The sequence below is a fragment of the Carassius gibelio genome, chromosome A25 (genome assembly GCF_023724105.1).
Source record: "Carassius gibelio isolate Cgi1373 ecotype wild population from Czech Republic chromosome A25, carGib1.2-hapl.c, whole genome shotgun sequence".
NCBI lineage: Eukaryota > Metazoa > Chordata > Actinopteri > Cypriniformes > Cyprinidae > Carassius > Carassius gibelio.
Window position 1 is genome coordinate 19,712,216 of NC_068395.1, and position 18,017 is coordinate 19,730,232.

The window sequence follows — 18,017 nt, forward strand, 5'->3', positions numbered from 1 at the left end:
TAAGCTAACAGAGTGTGTTAAAAATGTAAAAGATTGGATGACCAATAATTTTCTACTATTAAATTCAGATAAGACAGAGATATTACTTATTTGAACAAAAAACAGTACACAGAATCTTGTAGATTACAATCTGCAACTAGACGGATGTACTGTTACTTCCACTACAGTCAGAAATCTGGGTGTTATATTAGACAGCAATTTGTCTTTTGAAAATCATATTTCCAATGTTACAAAAACTGCATTCTTCCATCTTAGAAACATTGCCAAGCTACGAAACATGTTATCTGTTTCTGATGCAGAATAGCTAGTTCATGCATTCATGACCTCTAGACTGGACTATTGTAATGCACTTCTAGGTGGTTGTCCTGCTTCGTCAATAAACAAGCTACAGGTCGTCCAAAATGCAGCAGCTCGAGTCCTTACCAGGTCAAGAAAATATGATCATATTACCCCAATTTTACAGTCTCTGCACTGGCTACCTATTAAGTTCCGTATCAGTTACAAATTATCATTACTTACCTATAAGGCCCTAAATGGTTTAGCTCCTGTGTACCTAACTAGCCTTCTACCACGCTACAACCCATCACGCTCCCTAAGGTCACAAAACGCTGGACTTTTGGTCGTTCCTAGGATAGCAAAGTCCACTAAAGGAGGTAGAGCTTTCTCACAGTTGGCTCCCAAACTCTGGAATAGCCTTCCTGATAATGTTCAGGGTTCAGACACACTCTCTCTGTTTAAATCTAGATTAAAAACACATCTCTTTCACCAAGCATTTGAATAATGTATCTCTTAATTTTGTACTGCAGTTATATCTCATCAAATGCACATTATTATTCTTCAGCTTGGGTTAAACTAATTAATTTTACTTTGTTGGATCTGCAGCTATGCTAATGATGTTTCTGTGCGTTTCTCTGTTTCTGCTGGGATCTTCATCCCGTGGTAACTAGGATTTACACAAGCTCCAGTCTGGATCCAGAACACCTGAGAAGAGATGATGCTGACCCTCAGAGGACCTCAGATGATGCTAACCCTGAATCAACAAACAGAACTAACTAATATTGCTACATGTGTGACTGCATCATATAATCATTTCTGTTAATAGTGTTCATCGTCTGTTTGATTACATATTAGTTATTAATTATTAGTTATATTAGTGTTCCTGTAGCTCAATTGGCCGCGCATTGCTCTGTTAAAATAAAAAAAATCCATACATTTCTGCCATATGCACATTAACTGACAGTCACTATTGATAAACTAATACCAAATATTGTAGAAAAATCATTTTCTGTAAAGTTGCTTTGCAACGATTTATATTGTAAAAAGCAATATACAAATAAACTTGAATTTAATTGTATTTAATTTAATTAAATGTCTGAATCAAAAGTTAGCTTTACTTCCTGTCTCATGAGATACCTTAATCTAATTGATTTTTGAAGGCAGCATAGATATACTTCACTGCCTTTGATATACCACAGTCATGTGCATTCCATTCCATGATGGTTGAACTAAAAATAAAGATGGAATCTGAAAGTTGCATTTGGTGGTCAGTTTGTGTGTAAATGTATATTTCTGACAAACTTTTTGCACTTTTGATGTAATTTCCTGCGAGAAATCAGTTTTATAGTGATTTAATAGTTATCACTGAAAATCATTCTATTTTTTTGTCACTTTAATTGGGTCGCTTCAATCTGTGGACATTCAAGATTTTAAAGTAAATATGGTCGGCAACTTAAAGACATGGTTTACAGATCACAATGCAAGCAGGAGAAATCTGATATTATGGTCGTCACAGATGTGGATGAGAACATCCCACATCAACACTGTTCATGTATCGCAGAGTACGATTAAATTAATGTACACTTAACTAGTTTAATATGGAGAGGCACTGAAATGTAGACATTTGTTTATGTATTTTTGACATACACTGTAAATGATGTGAGAACAGTTCACTATTTAGGTATGTAATGGTATTGACTCACTAACTTTAACGTTAGCTACAGAAGATTTAGCCAGAGATACCTTGCTGAAATGCAAGATTACATTAACGTTCTGCTTGAGCAGATGAAATTTGTAACTTAAATGAGAGTATGATAACCAGGAAAATGAACGTTTTCCTCTTCATTGGGATTAGGGTTGAATGCTTAGGGGCATCTTGCTCTTTTTTGTTTGGGTTTAGGAAATGTAATAAAATACATTCTATTGCCCATCCTCTCAGGATACCTGAAATCAGTGTTAGAAATATCCCAGGTACATTGTTTTTACATTTTTACAGCATAAACGTCATTAAACCGATGTGAGCTTCGGATCTTCCAGTGTTTCTCTATGGCGCTGAAACCGCTCCCCGTGCAGCTGATACTCAATGGCCATTGCCTCATCTGTGTTTGAGGGTAGGAGCTTAATCCCTCAATTCTGCGGGAAATCTGCAACACTGGCTTGACTTGGCAACACTGCCCTGCATGTCATGACTGAACTTTGAGTATTTATGTCTTTACCACATGGAATTGCAGGACTACCATAGCATTGTTATGAAACATAAAGCTTGGAGAAACATTTAATTCATGATGCATCTGCCATGTTACTTATGTCAAGCCGCGGTCACACTACACTTTTCATTCCATTGACTTCCATTCATACACATGAAAATGCATCAGGCTGGAAATGAAAGCCCATGGAAAAAGTTTTCGCATTTTGCTGTGTTCCAAAGTTCAAACTTGGTGAATTCTGGCCTGTGAATTAGCATTACGTGACACTGTGTGACCAACAGCAGATCGATACATAACAGCTTGACCTCCAATCTGAATTAAAATGTGAATCGGAAATCTGAATCATGTCCCGACCGCTGCAGCATCCAAATGAATTTGGCACACTCAAAGTGTAGTGTGACCACAGCTTCATTGCAACCGCATCTCTACTGAAAAGATGCTCACAGCTGGGCGTTTTCTGCAGAGCACTTGGCATTTTCAGCTGGCTAAAAACACTTTGGTGGATGCGACTGAGTTTCACTTTGTTTTTCATTAAGGTATTCATTAGTATTGCTTTCATCAGTAGTGCAATCATAGAGAACCCTTAGAAGGGATTTAAGATGTGAAGAAGAGATAATACAAATAATACACCACAGAATTTATCACACTTATCCAATCAAATGTGTCATGGCGGTCAAAGCTTTCAAGAACTACAGGTGACAAACTTCAGAACTAAATGTTACCACAGTAACTGCTTAAGGAAACAGTGAGTGCATTTTTGGAGGAGTTTTCATTTCTTGCTTGCATGACAACACATAGAGAACAATCTGATCCACCATTAGTCATTCCCCATCTTTATTTCTTTTCACACAGCTTAATCTCTTCTGGCTCTTTACCGGCATTCAGCATATCTGTATTTCTTCAGAGCAGCTGTTGAGCAGCTGTTTATCTGTACTCAGGGCATACTGACGCTCCTCAATTCATACTCTGTGAAATTCAGTCAATATAGACAGATGTATAATGTTCCTGTGATGGCTTTTCTTACCTGTGGTATCATCTGATCCCGAGGAGACCAGTAATCCAGAGGCGAGTCCCAACAGCATAATCCACATCTCGATGGCTGGTGAGGAAACCTGTGTGAATCCAGAGGGTGTACAGTAGAGCTTAGAGTTTGCTGTCAGTTTGGAGTTTTGTAAGGTGAGATTTCAGTGTCAGAGCTAATAAAGATCAGAGGAAAGGGAGGTGCATGCTTCAACACACCCCTCTATATTTCCCCATCCACTCGCCTTCACACTCTCTCTCTCTCAGGCCTCTGTGAGCCTGACACTTTTAGTGTGTTTGTTTGGTAAGTGACCATGATTATCTGTAAATCGCTGATTGACGTAATTCTTGAATCTTCCTTCACCTCTAAATCACCCTGCTACTGATTCTCGTCATGCTTTACATTTATATTGGCGGTCAAATAAAATGTAACTATGAATCAAACCAGTGCTAAAGAGATGAACAATCACTGGAATTTTTGTTTTGTTTCTTTTTTTTAAACATATTTAAACATGTGTTGGTCATTTTGTGTGAGTAGAAAAGATGCAAAGATGGTAAAAATAATTTGGGGAAGGTGAAAGTTTCTGAGAACTACACGGTACAACTACTGTCAGCTCACAAAGAGATCTTTACAAAGGTAAAAAAATATTATAATGCAGTGATTTTTTATTTCACTTCCAAATTAGAAGTAGAACACCAGCATTTATCTTCCACATCAGTGACTTATTGAAATAACCCAAATGATTTCTCAGTTTAAGATTAACAACAGGAAGTTTCTTTGTAAAGCAACAACAGCTGACAAACACAACAATATGAACAAACCTGACATTATTAGTCAAGTATCTCATTGTCTTACTCCATGCGAAAAACAGAAACTGCTTTTTGAATGAAGGTGAATTGCTTCATTGATCACAGTTCATCATGCTGTGTTGTCAACAGTACTGTTGTTATGAACAGAGTAAACAAGACACTGTCACTTCCTGTAGAGAGCTGTTGGTTTCATAGTGTTAAGATTCCACACTCTGCTATGGTGATACACAAAAACAAATGTACACAAAAACCCCTAAAGACCGATTAAGTAAAGATGAGTCTAGTCGAATGAAATTTCACTTTAACACTTTAAAATGCCTCATTTAATGTCTGTGCCATAAAGCTCATTTAAATTCACAATAAATACATATATGAGGCACAAATCATATGGCTGCTACTAAAACACTTTACTGATCATACCGATCTGACAAAGTCCAAAAAAATAGACAAATAAGTAAACATTTCTTCCCAGAAATGAAAAATACACTCAACATTAACAAAACATGGAAAGCAATGTGTATGAAATCAATTGAAGTCAATTCAACAGTTTCTGGTTGCTCCAGTTCAAGTTTTGTCAAGAAATTAATATATAGGTACGATTTATTTTAATTTTGAAGTGTGAAAGATGGCAGATGGCAGAAGATGAGCTACGTCATGAGTTTGGGTAAGTGGTAACAACGATGCACAGCATGCCCTCTACACAAGAACTGAAGATGTGCTAAATGATGCCAACTACAGTATGTAGAGTTATTCAGAGTCTGGTTCCTGCTGGAATTTTGCTGAAAATAGGAAATTATTATTAAACATCTTACAAAGAATTCTAATGAATTGCATTTTCACAAAATCAAACTGAACTGGAAAAAAAAAGTTAAAAACAGGAAGTGGTTGTAGTGGTTGCAGTTTTGCAATCTCACCATGGTAACACAAACGTTTAGATGCCAATGAAAGCAAGGAATTATCAAAATAACCCTGCTTATCTAGTGTTATTTACATACATCAGCTTTTAAAAGTTTACTGATGATTTAGGTTATTTCACCTAACCTACAGACCAAAATAACTGAACATTGACATATATAAACTGAATTTCTTTCATTAAAATAATCAAATAAATGCTTTTATATTATTTATATTATTTAGTAATTCATTAATATTATATATAGTAGAACTGTATAAACATCAATTTTAAAATGAATAAACTATCAACTATCATCATTTTTAATGAGTGTATTCAAGCAGGAAATACATTAGCAAAGGCCAATAGTTTTGATATCAGGACTGACTATTTTTCAGTATAAATAATTAAATGACTTACTCATTAATTAATCAATCACAATAGTATTTGCTGAGAAAAAAAAATACTAAACAAATGAACAATTACAAAACAAACTGTTGCAGACAGGGCGTTGAATAGAAAACACACACAAAAAAGGGGGCTTTAAAAATCATTATTTCAACACACACCTTAGTATTCTGTCTAGATTATTTTTCTGGTCCACCCAAAAATGAAAATCCTCTCATCATTTACTCAGCCTTAATGCCACATCAGATGTTTTTGACTGTCTTTCTTCACAAAGAAAGATTTAGTCCATATAATGCAAGTGTAAAAGTCACAAAGTGAACAAAATGGTAAAATGTAACATCTAAGTATTTTTCTTATAGACGTTGCTTCACTTCAGAAGACATTGATTGATCAGCTGCAGTCACATGAACTACCACTGTTCACTTTGTGTAGTTTTTCAAACATCATCTTTGCATGTCCCATACACACTTCCAGTATATGCAGAGATTATTATATGGGTTTATTTTTGTATTTTTTTTTTTTCTGAAAGTCTTTGTGAATCATTTATATATGCAATGACTTGTTGGTGTAAAATATGGGGATCCCTAAAAGGACTGTATTTTCTGTTAAATATATGTGCATGTTAAAATCTTGCTAATTACTTATATAGCCCGAATGGTTTGGCTCCTCAGTACTTGAACAAGATCTTATCACAATATGCAGTTCTTCACATAGGCTGCGATCTCAAAACTCTGGCCATTTTTATCAAATAGCCAATCTGAAATTGATTATCTTTCTATCCTTATCCTTATCTATACATCTCTTCCATCTTTATTTGTTTGACCCTTTAACTTTAACACTCACTATTCTAATTCTATTCTTTAAAAAAATCTAACTACCTTTCTAATCATTTTGTATTCTATTTCCTTTTCATTTATTATGCAGTTTTGTGTGTGTGTGTGTGTGTGTGTGTGTTTGTGTGTATATATATATATATATATATATATACACACAAACACACACACACACACACACACACACACAGTACAGACCAAAATTTTGGACACACCTTCTCATTCAAATAGTTTTCTTTATTTTCTTGACTATGAAAATTGTAGAGTCACACTGAAGGCATCAAAACTATGATTAACACATGTGGAATTATATACGTAACAAAAACAACTGAAAACATGTCATATTGTAGGTTCTTCATGATGGTGAACGAAGATCCAGCTGAGTCCTTTTGCTTTGATTACTGCTTTGCACACTCTTGGCATTCTCTTGATGAGCTTCAAGAGGTAGTCACCTGAAATGGTTTTCACTTCACAGGTGTGCCCTGTCAGGTTTAATAAGTGTGATTTCTTGCCTTATAAATGGGGTTGGGACCATCAGTTGTGTTGTGCAGAAGTCAGGTGGATACACAGCTGATAGTCCTACTGAATAGACGGTTAGAATTTGTATTATGGCAAGAAAAAAGCAGGAAAAAAGTACAGGAAAACGAGTGGCCATCATTACTTTAAGAAATGAAGCTCAGTCAGTCCGAAAAATTGGAAAAACGTTGAAAGTGTCCCCAAGTGAAGACACAAAAACCATCAAGCGCTACAAAGAAACTGGCTCACATGCAGACCGCCCCAGGAAAGGAAGACCAAGAGTCACCTCTGCTGCGGAGGATAAGTTCATCCCAGTCACCAGCCTCAGAGATCGCAGGTTAACAGCAGCTCAGATTAGAGACCAGGTCAATGGCACACGGAGTTCTAGCAGCAGACACATCTCTAGAACAACTGTTAAGAGGAGACTGTGTGAATCAGGCTTTCATGGTAGAATATCTGCTAGGAAACCACTGCTAAAGAAAGGCAACAAGCAGAAGAGACTTGTTTGGGCTAAAGAACACAAGGAATGGACATTAGACCAGTGGAAATCTGTGCTTTGGTCTGATGAGTCCAAATTTGAGATCTTTGGTTCAAACCACCGTGTCTTTGTGCCACGCAGAAAAGGTGAACGGATTGACTCTAAATGCCTGGTTCCCAACATGAAGCATGGAGGAGGAGGTGTGATGGTGTGGGGGTGCTTTGCTGGTGACACTGTTGGGGATTTATTCAAAATTGAAGGCATACTGAACCAGCATGGCTACCAGAGCATTTTGCAGCGGCATGCTAATCCATCCGGTTTGCGTTTAGTTGGACCATTTATTTTTCAACAGGACAATGACCCCAAACACACCTCCAGGCTGTGTAAGGGCTATCTGACCAAGAAGGAGAGTGATGGGGTGCTGCGCCAGATGACCTGGTCACCGGACCTGAACCCAATCCAGATGGTTTAGGGGTGAGCTGGACCGCAGACAGAAGGCAAAAGGGCCAACAAGTGCTAAGCATCTCTCGGGGAACTCCTTCAAGACTGTTGGAAGACCATTTCAGGTGACTACCTCTTGAAGCTCATCAAGAGAATCCCAAGAGTGTGCAAAGCAGTAATCAAAGCAAAAGGTGGCTACTTTGAAAAACCTACAATATGACATATTTTCAGTTGTTTCACACTTTTTTTTGTTATGTATATAATTCCACGTGTTAATTCATAGTTTTGATGCCTTCAGTGTGAATCTACAATTTTCATAGTCCTCAAAAAAAAAAAAAAAAAAAAACTCTATGAAGGTGTGTCCAAACTTTTGGTCTGTACTGTATATATATATATATATATAAAGACCTCTAACACTAGCTTGCTTTATTTATTTTTTTATTCTATCTGTTTTTTGTTTTGTTTTTTATAATATTTAAAAGCCCATGCTATGTGTACTGTGTAAACCTAACTGAGACTTGTTATAGAACTTATATATCATTGCTCTTTTTGTTGTTTTTGATTGCTTCCACTGTCCTCATCTGTAAGTGGCTTTGGATAAAAGCATCTGCTAAATGAATAAATGTATCCTTGATCTAGAATATCAAAATCCACTGTGGACAGCAGAGCCAAAAACTCTGGAATAACCTTCCTACCTTTGTCCGGGAGGCAGACACACTCTTGCAGTTTAAATCTAGATTAAAGACCCATCTCTTTAACCTGGCCCTTACACATAACACACTAATACATTTCTAATACTCTAATCTGTTAAAGGATTGTTATGTTGTATAACGACTGCATCAGTTTGTCTGTTTCATTCTTATTCCGAGTTGACTGTAATCAGATGATCAGATCTGAGAGGAAGTGAGAGTTAAATCTTGCTTATGTGTCTTTGCAGCTATGGTAACTGTTTTTTTTAGTTAGTTACAGTCTGGCAGTAGTTCCCCAAACACTCTGTCACCTAATTTACTTGTTAGACGAGAAGCATATATTTAAATACAACAAATAGGTGTGTCTGTCTCAGGCACTATACAAGAAACATGACTTTATAAAGAACTCCAGTAAAAACACTGAAATGTAAAGTCTCAGCTGGCTGTGTCACTGTGGACCCATACGGAAAGATAATATATTCACATATACGTGAAGCACTGTTAAATATATTTAAAAAATATATTTAAAAAATAAACAGTGCATCAGTGTGTTTTTGCAATGAATTTTATTTCTACACTATGTTTACAATTTTTAAAGCTATTATATTATATTACCAGTGTTACAGTTTGCTGGTGTGTGAATGAAGGCACACGAACGAGAAGATATACTAAAGGGTACTTTTAATGATAGCAGGACAATAAGGGCACATCCAACATAATACATCAATTTAGGATGCAACATTACTACATCAAACACGGACAAGGAGGAACTCAAAAGACAGGGTATTTAAACATGAGGGAGAAATCAGGTGAATGGAGACAGGTGGGGATTAATCAATTAACCAAACAAGAAAAGGAAGATGACCAAATAAGGAACTGAAAGTCCATGTACGTAACAGTTCTCCCCCTCCCAGAATGGTGCGTCCTCGCACCGCAAGAGGAATACAATCGGAGGGAGGGTGGGGGTTCTGGAGGCGGGCGTGGAGCAGGCAAGGGGGAGGCAAAGAGGGAGCAAGGAGCTTGGAACCAGGGTGGAGTGGATGGAGGGAGGAGCCATTAGCAGGAGGAGCCAGATGGTGCTCCAGAGACCAGCCAGGATGATGATCCATGGTGTAGTCGACGGTGGGAGGAGCCGTGGTGGAGGAGTAGCTGACGACACTAGGGGGCTGACTGACGGAGACTGCGCTGGTGGGTGAGGAGCCCAAGATGGAGCAGAGCAGCCTCAGAGCCAGGGTGACACAGAGGGTCCAGAGGTCCAAGGCAGCTCTGAAGGAACCGGCAACCGAGGTGGAGGTGGGGCTCCGGAAGCCTGCTGCGGAGTTGGAGTGAATGAGGATAGAGGTGGAGCCGGAGGGAAGGAGGAGCCTGATAGAGCCGGAGGGATGGAATGACGAGGTTAAGCCATAGGAGGGGAGTCCCAAGGCGGCGAATGGTCAACGAATGACCAAGGTGGAGCCGGAGGGACGAGGGTGCACGGTGGAGCAGTTGGGATGACGGGCCAAGGTGAAGAAGAGGGATCAGGGTGCCAAGGCGTAGCCGCAGGGTCGAAGGACTGAGGTGGAGTCCAGGGCTCGGAGGCTGGAGGCAGAGACAGGGAATCCACATGCCAAGGCAGAGCTGGAGACTGGATGTCCCGCGGTGAACCATCGCGCCCAGATGGCGCTGACTGAGGGTGGGCTGAGGGACTGACTGGCACCAGCGGAGATGAGGTCGAGGGACTGACTGGTCTAGGAGGAAATGAGAGAGGGAGGCCGGGAGGAAACACAGGAGGAACAGGGCTGGACAGAGCCAGTGGAGAAACAGGAGATTCAGGGCTGGGTGGAACCAGCGGAATGGAGCAGAGGAACTGACTGGTCTAGGAGGAGGTGGGAGAGGGAGGCTGGGAGGGAACACAGGAGGATCAGGGCTGGACGGAACCAGCTGAGACACAGGGGATTCAGGTAAAACTCACTGTACAATTCTATAAGGTCTATTTGAAAAAGGTCCATTAATTCCTCCATATAATTTACAAAAAACAATTGCAGCTCACCCTCAGTCACAGGAGTGTGGGCAGGACTTTCCTCCACGCCCTCGATCTCCACCAGTAATCCCACAATGCACGGTGTTGCCAGCTCACACACCTGGTCAGTCATGCTCTCGAGTCCTTGCTCCCCGACAGTGATTGGCTCGGGCTCTGCGGCTTTGATGGGCTCTGGCTTTCGCTCTGTGCAGCGGGATGGTGGCTGGCTGGTCTCTGGTTCGGGAGTGGGGCTGGAGATATCCTCTTCAGTGGTGCAGATGGTGAACGAAGATCCATTTTTCTCCAGCACCCACTCGACGAAAGCTGCTAAATCCTCTCTGGTACCATTCGCTGGCAGGCATGCCTTACACCACTCGCTCAGGCTCAATTGGGTCCGTGATTCTGTTATGGCTGCTAGGTGTGTGAATAAATGCGCATGAAGGAGAAGATATACTAAAGGGTACTTTTAATGATAGCGGGAGAATAAGGGCACATCCAACATGATACAATACATCAAGTTAGGATGCAACATCACTACATCAATCACGGACAAGGAGGAACTCAAAGGACATGAGGGAGGTATTTAAACATGAGGGAGAAATTAGGTGAATGGGGACAGGACAGGATTAATCAATTAACCAAAGAAGAAAAGGAAGATGATATATATATAGTGGAGGGCATAGATTTTTTTTTTTTTTTTTTATCTAGATTAATCTCAGTGTAATCTTGGAATTAATCTAGATTAAAATGGCTCATTTGAATTGTGCTGAAGGCATTCAGAATATGTGTGCTACACAAATAAACTAATGACTAAAAGTAACGTTAAGTCATTGAGAATGGGGTTTCAGGTGGTGGATTAGACCAGGGGCTCATCTCCTGTTTCCAAAATGCATCACAAACTGCTTGAGAAAGCTGTAAACTAATTCCACATTGCACAAGGTGCAAAAAAACAAAAACAAAGCTGCATCCATGTTAGCACGTCACGTTTTAATGTGGTAATTTCACAGTAGGCATACAAACAGGTTTAAAGACTCATTCTCGCCCCCTACAGATTCTGCTAGGTATACATCTGCGCTAAAATATCAAGGTGAAAGTCATCATAGCTCACGTAGTATAGACCCAGCTCCCAACCCAACTTTGAGAATAGATTAAAAGGGGGGGTGAAATGCTATTTCATGCATACTGAGTTTTTTACACTGTTAAAGAGTTGGATTCCCATGCTAAACATGGACAAAGTTTCAAAAATTATGTTGTACGTTTGAAGGAGTATTTCTGTTCCAAAAATACTACTTCCGGTTTGTCACAAGTTTCGGAAAGTTTTTTTTGAGTATGGCTCTGTGTGACGTTAGATGGAGCGGAATTTCCTTATATGGGTCCTGAGGGCACGTCTGCCGGAAGAGCGCGCGCTCCCGTATAGCAGAGCACTGAGAGCACAACAGACTTCATTGATCAGAGCGAGAGCGTTGCGAAATGTCACAAAAGGAGTGTGTTTTTGGTTGCCAGGGCAAGACAACCCTGCACAGATTACCAAAAGAGAAACAGCATTAAGGGACCAGTGAATGGAGTTTATTTTTACAGAGCATCAACGGAGTTGTGCAAGTGTTTGTGTTTGTTCCCTGCATTTTGAAGATGCTTGTTTTACAAACAAGGTCCAGTTTGACGCCGGATTTGCACATCGTTTATTTCTTGAGGATAATGCAGTCCCAACGAAAAAGGGTCACGATCGTGTGTTGGAACCGCATGCGGTGAGTAAAACTGCTTCAAATATCTCTGTGTTATTAACTTAGCTATCGGCATGTAAGCACATCAAGTAAACAACATGCGATGTTGTCATCAAACTGCACTTTCCACATGTACAGCTTAAAAAAAAGAAAAAGACGACAAAGAAAGTGGAACTTAGTCATTTTCCAAAACCGCTAAGCAAATATATAAAGGTTCAGTACATACCACATAGAGACGCTGTTGCTGCTGCTGCTCTTGTTCAATTTCAGCCTCTGGATCTGATTCTGGATCATAAATATACGCTGAATCTGACTGTTAGCCATGGTTTGTTTTGGTTGGTTTTGTCCTCACGGTGTCACAGCTTCCAGACGCGCTCAACGCAAAAGCCTACTGGCGCTCGTGATTCTTTAGCTCCGCCCACACGTCACGCCTCCAGCCACTCGTGTTTTTCCAGGAAAAATCGGTACAGACTATCTTTCTCTTATGAATATAATAAAACTAAAGACTTTTTGGAGTTATGAAGGATGCAGTACTACTCTATAGGTACTCAAGATTAACAGGATATTGAGTGAAAACGAGCATTTCACCCCCCCTTTAACGGCAATATTTTTTTTTTGCGCCCAATAAGAGCAGCACAGTAACGCTGATAACGGCCCGCCACTAATTTATATATATATATATATATATATATATATATATATATATATATATATATATATATATATGTATATATATATAGACCTCTTACACTAGCTTGCTCTATTCTTTTTCTATTCTATCTGTTTTCTTTTTTATTATTATTTAAAAGCCCTTGCTACGTGTACCTAACTGAGACTTGTTATAGCACTTATATTTCATTGTTCTTTCTGTTCATTTTTAAATCCTTCCACTGTCCTCATTTGTAAGTCAGTTTGGATAAAAGCGTCTGCTAAATTAATAAATGTAAATGTAAATGTGAACGAGGAAGATAGTGAACAATTCCAGGATATGCTTTTTATTCATTGGTTGTTGTTAAATCTTACCCAGATACAATAGTGCTATTTTCTGATTGGCTATTGTGTAGCATATTTCTTTTTTTTTGATTGGCTGATAAGTGGCTGGCTCGACTAAGAACTCAGAGACACGCTTAATTGGTTCCATAGTGAGAGCGGCGCGGCCTGAAAAATTTTGGGCAATGCGGCATAATAATGTATTATAAATGTGTGAAATAGAAATTCAATGTGTGGCGGGAGTGCGTGACAAAAGAATGAAATGTGTGACCCTTGAGAGGCCTGTGTTATGTTATGTAGATCCTATATTCTCATTCAATTTAGGCCTACTATCAACTTAAACAATACGTTATGAAGTTTCAGGACAAGTTTAAAATTTTATGTACTATTTATGTAAACGCTGTGTAACTTGTGTGTTTGATTGGCACACATTGAACATTCGAGGCACATTTAAACTGGAGTGGAGGGAGTTACTATGGAAACAGGGTGGCAAGGGTGAGGGTGAAAAGAAGCAAACTCTGTCACTCACTGTTGTTTTTACTGCTTTCAGGTACGTTTAGTCCTTAAAATTACACAAACAATACATACAACTTTTCCTGACATGCTCTTACGTTTAAATGACATGCTTCTGTGGAATATTTACTTTAAATAAATTGTTCAGTGTCATGGGAATAAATCCATTAGCATCACAACTGTGAGCTAACTATAGAGGCTAGCTTTAAGAGGTAAACTAGCTATAGATTTGAGCTCTTATTTATGAAAGTGGGATTTTAACAACATACCATGTGTTGACTATTCCAAACACGTTTTTATCTTTTATTGTAGACAAATATTGATACAAAATATTGTACTGCGGTTTTAGTAGTGTCAGAAAAAAGCCATCTAATGGGAGCTGCTGATAGAGATACAGGAAACACAGGTGATCTGAAAAAGCTTATTAAAGCTGCAGTAGGTAACTTTTGTAAAAATATATTTTTTTACATATTTGTTAAACCTCTCATTATGTCCTGACAGTAGAATATGAGACAGATAATCTGTGAAAAAAAATCAAGCTCCTCTGGCTCCTCCCGGTGCTCCTATTGCCATTTGCAGAAATCCATCGCTCCCGGTAAGAAAACAACCAATCAGAGCTGTGGTCCGTAACTTTGTTTGTGTTCAAAATGTAGAAAAATGTATATAATAAGCGAGTACACCATGAATCCGTTTTCCAAACTGTGTTTTTAGCTTGTCCTGACTCACTAGGGTGCACCTATAATAAGTGTTTATATTCAGACTATTTTAGATTGCTTCGGGGTACCGCGGCGGGAGTAACCCAGTACCTTTGTGATTCTTCATAGACATAAACAGAGAGAAGTACTTCCGGCTACAATGTTCTTCCACAAGACGCAAGCAGTTCTGTTTATTAACCGTTAGAGCGTCAAAAGTTACCAACCGAGCTTTAAATAACTTAAAATGTTTTTTTCACAATATATTTCACCTATATCATCATGCATCTTTAACTAGCCTATACGCGTTATGAATCATTTTCTCCTGATAACCCTGAAAAGAATTTAAATTACACTTTCAGTTTTGATCGTAAAGATCAGAACAATAGATCTATCGAATATGTAAAGGGTCTACTTTTATTTGATTACAGACTTAATAACAACAAAACTGTGTGCATTTATAAAATAAAGATAACAAACAAGGTGTGCTGTCTGCAGCGTTTGTCTGTGCTGGTCTTCATTTACAAACGCGTCATTAAAATGAACGGTAACACTTTAGAATAAGGTTCCATTAGTTAATGTTAGTTAACTACTTTCGTTAACATGAACTAAGCAAGAGCAATCCTTCTACAGCATTTATAAGTCTTAGTTCATGTTAATTTCAACATTTACTAATGCATTATTTAAATCAAAAGTTGTGCTTGTTAACATTAGTTAATGCACTGTGAATTACCATGAACTAACAATGAATAACTGTATTTTCATTAAATAACATTAACGAAGATGAATAAATACAGTAATAAATGTATTATTCATTGTTTGTTCATGTTAATTAATACATTAACAAACATTAACTAATGGAACCTTATTGACTGTAACTACGTGAATACTCAACGAAGAGACATGAGAGAGATATCTATAGAAAGTCTGACATGTCTACTTTTAAACTAAACAAGTGCTGCTGAAAACAAATATTCTGTGATAAAGTAATCCATATGAAAACATTGCGATGTCCATATTTCATGTCTCTCTTCATTATCTTCTAATGCAACCACGCCCCCGTGCTGAATGCTCTATTCAGATTCTAATGTTTCCCTGAAGCGCACAGCTTGAATACGCCACACATAATGACACAACGCAGCCAGATTGTTCTTCAAGTTATTTTTATTTTACTGTTTGCTTCACGATGACAGGAATAAGACATAATTCACCCCAAAAAGATGTGATAAGGATTACCTCAGGATTTGAAATTTGGATTTCCTCAGAAAAAAAGAATGAAGAGCTTTATTCAACAGAGATCATAAACATGAGTAAGTCTCTTTTTATTCATTTAAATACTTGTACTAGTTGTACTACTTGTACATGTAAACATTTTACTAGTTAGACTTTGTCAGTGTTCGGGGCTAATCACCTGCCTTTTGGGGTTGTGAATGTGTGTTTGGATGGTTTGACAGCTCACTGCGTCTGCCTGTTTGATTTGAGTTTTCCCTGCCCTCCTTGTTTCTCCGTTGTTAACCTTAATTGTTCGCCACCTGTTCTCAATTTTCTTCTATTTTTTTTTCCCTTTATAATTCCCTGTGTTTCTCTGTTCGTTGCCAGACTGTTGTAACTCTTACCAATAGCTCGAGCTGATCTGTGTACTCACCTTGTCTTGTCATGTCTTTAGGCTCCTGTGTCTTTTGCTGGTTTGCTTTGCCTTTTTGTTCTCACGAATGCAGTACTCCAAGAAGATTCCAGTGCTCATGTCTCTGGTATTCGGCTGTTGAACAAGCTAAACTGTGGAACGATACTCATCTGCCTTGTCTTATCTGCTTTCAATAAAGCTCAGTGTAACCTGCAACTGAATCCAATCCCTGTTTCTACTGACAGAACAGTCTGGCCAATTATGGATTCAGCGGGATCTGATCCACTCTGCTCAGCTATCGTACAGCAAGGAGTTTTGTTGGGTCAGCTTGCCATCCAGCTCAACACCATCACGCAGGATGTGGACGCTCTTAGTGCCCGAGTCTTCTAACTCCTGACACGGGTGGATGGCCTTTGGCGAGAGGCGACGAGCAGGGGGTCCGTTCTTCACACCGGTATGTCCTACTATTCTGAACCCCATGTCAACAATCCGCCAATGGCGATCCTAATGCCTGTCAAGCCCATAGAAAATGTTCCTGTAAGTCGTGTGTTGTGGTATATTTTTATTAGTAATATTTTAATTAATCAGGTATATAATCAATGTGAAACTAGCCATTTTTGTTCCTAGGGATTATTCCATTATAATCTTATAGGTAAAGTATAGAAAGGAATTTGCCTACGTGCTGGAATGTACAAAACTGATGAGACCCCTATGGTCAGACATATATACAGGGCCTTTCTTTATAATAAATCAAGCAGGGGGCCTCTTCTCTCTATGGAGGCATTAAAATTGTAATCATAAGGAAAAGTCTGACTATGTGGAACCGCCCCATATAGTGTATATAAGGAGATACCAAATAACATTCGCGAGATCTCCTTGCAAGGAACCCTTGACTTTATTCTCCTTGAAATAAAGTCTTTTCTTGTGAGAGAAAAACCCCAGACTGAGTGTGCTTCTTCAGAGAACCGGCAGACAACACTACAGTGTTAAGTCCCACGTGGTCATTCCTGTTTAGTTTACAGACATTTTCAAGTCCCCAGAGATCACTCCTGTCATGTTCACAGATGTTGTCAAGTGTCCAGAGATCACTCCTGTCATGTCCACAGAAGTTGTCAAGTGTCCAGAGATCACTCCTATCATGTCCACAGATCACTCCTGTCATGTTCACAGATGTTGTCAAGTGTCCAGAGATCATTCCTGTCATGTCCACAGCTGTTGTCAAGTGTCCAGAGATCACACCCTCAGAGGTTGCCCCTACCTACTTTGTCTGTTTGGCCATAGAGATTGTTCCTGTCTTGTCAAGTTATCAAGTGTTCCTGCCGGTCACATCTGGGCCATGTAAAGTGTTCCTGCCTGTCCTGTCAGACCTACAGAGGTCATTCCTGCCAGTTGGGTCGTGGCCTTAGACAGTGTTCCTGTCGGTTCGGTTATGTCCTAAGGTCGTATTTGCCAGTTGGGTCATGGCCGTGGAGATGTGTTCCTGTTTGCCTTGTCAAGCCCGCGGAGGTTGTTCCTGCTAGAGGTTGCGACCACGAGATCATACCAGACCAGCTGTCTGCTGCTTCTGACGAGTCCCTCGGAGGATGCTCCTGCTAGTTGTCAGCCATCTGAAGAGGCTATCCTGTCTGTTTTGTCCTGTCCTTAAAGGTTGTTTCTGTTTGTCTTTTCAAACCCTGGGTACTGTCAGGGTTCGGGGCTAAACACCTGCCTTTTGGGGGTTGTGAATGTGTGTTTGGATGGTTTGACCGCTTACTGCATCTGCCTGTTTGATTTGAGTTTTCCCTGCCCTCTTTGTTTCTCTGTTGTTAACCTTAATTTTTCGCCACCTGTTCTCAATGTTCTTCTAATTTTTTCCCTTTATAATTCCCTGTGTTTCTCTGTTCGTTGCCAGACTTTTGTAACTCTTAC

General features: G+C 39.3%; 1 protein-coding gene across 2 annotated transcripts in view; it reads right to left on the reverse strand.

Moving 5' to 3' along the window:
* cd44b (CD44 molecule (Indian blood group) b) overlaps nucleotides 1-18,017 on the reverse strand; it is a 113,167-nt gene that overhangs the window by 14,607 nt on the left and 80,543 nt on the right. Inside the window, exon 2 of one of the 2 annotated variants that reach the window (XM_052544511.1) lies at nucleotides 3,508-3,595. In XM_052544511.1, the coding sequence (XP_052400471.1) occupies nucleotides 3,508-3,574 (67 nt within the window). In that variant the 5' untranslated portion in view covers nucleotides 3,575-3,595. Of the gene's footprint in view, nucleotides 1-3,507; nucleotides 3,698-18,017 lie in introns of those variants that run through there. The other variant, XM_052544512.1, reaches the window with a different exon arrangement.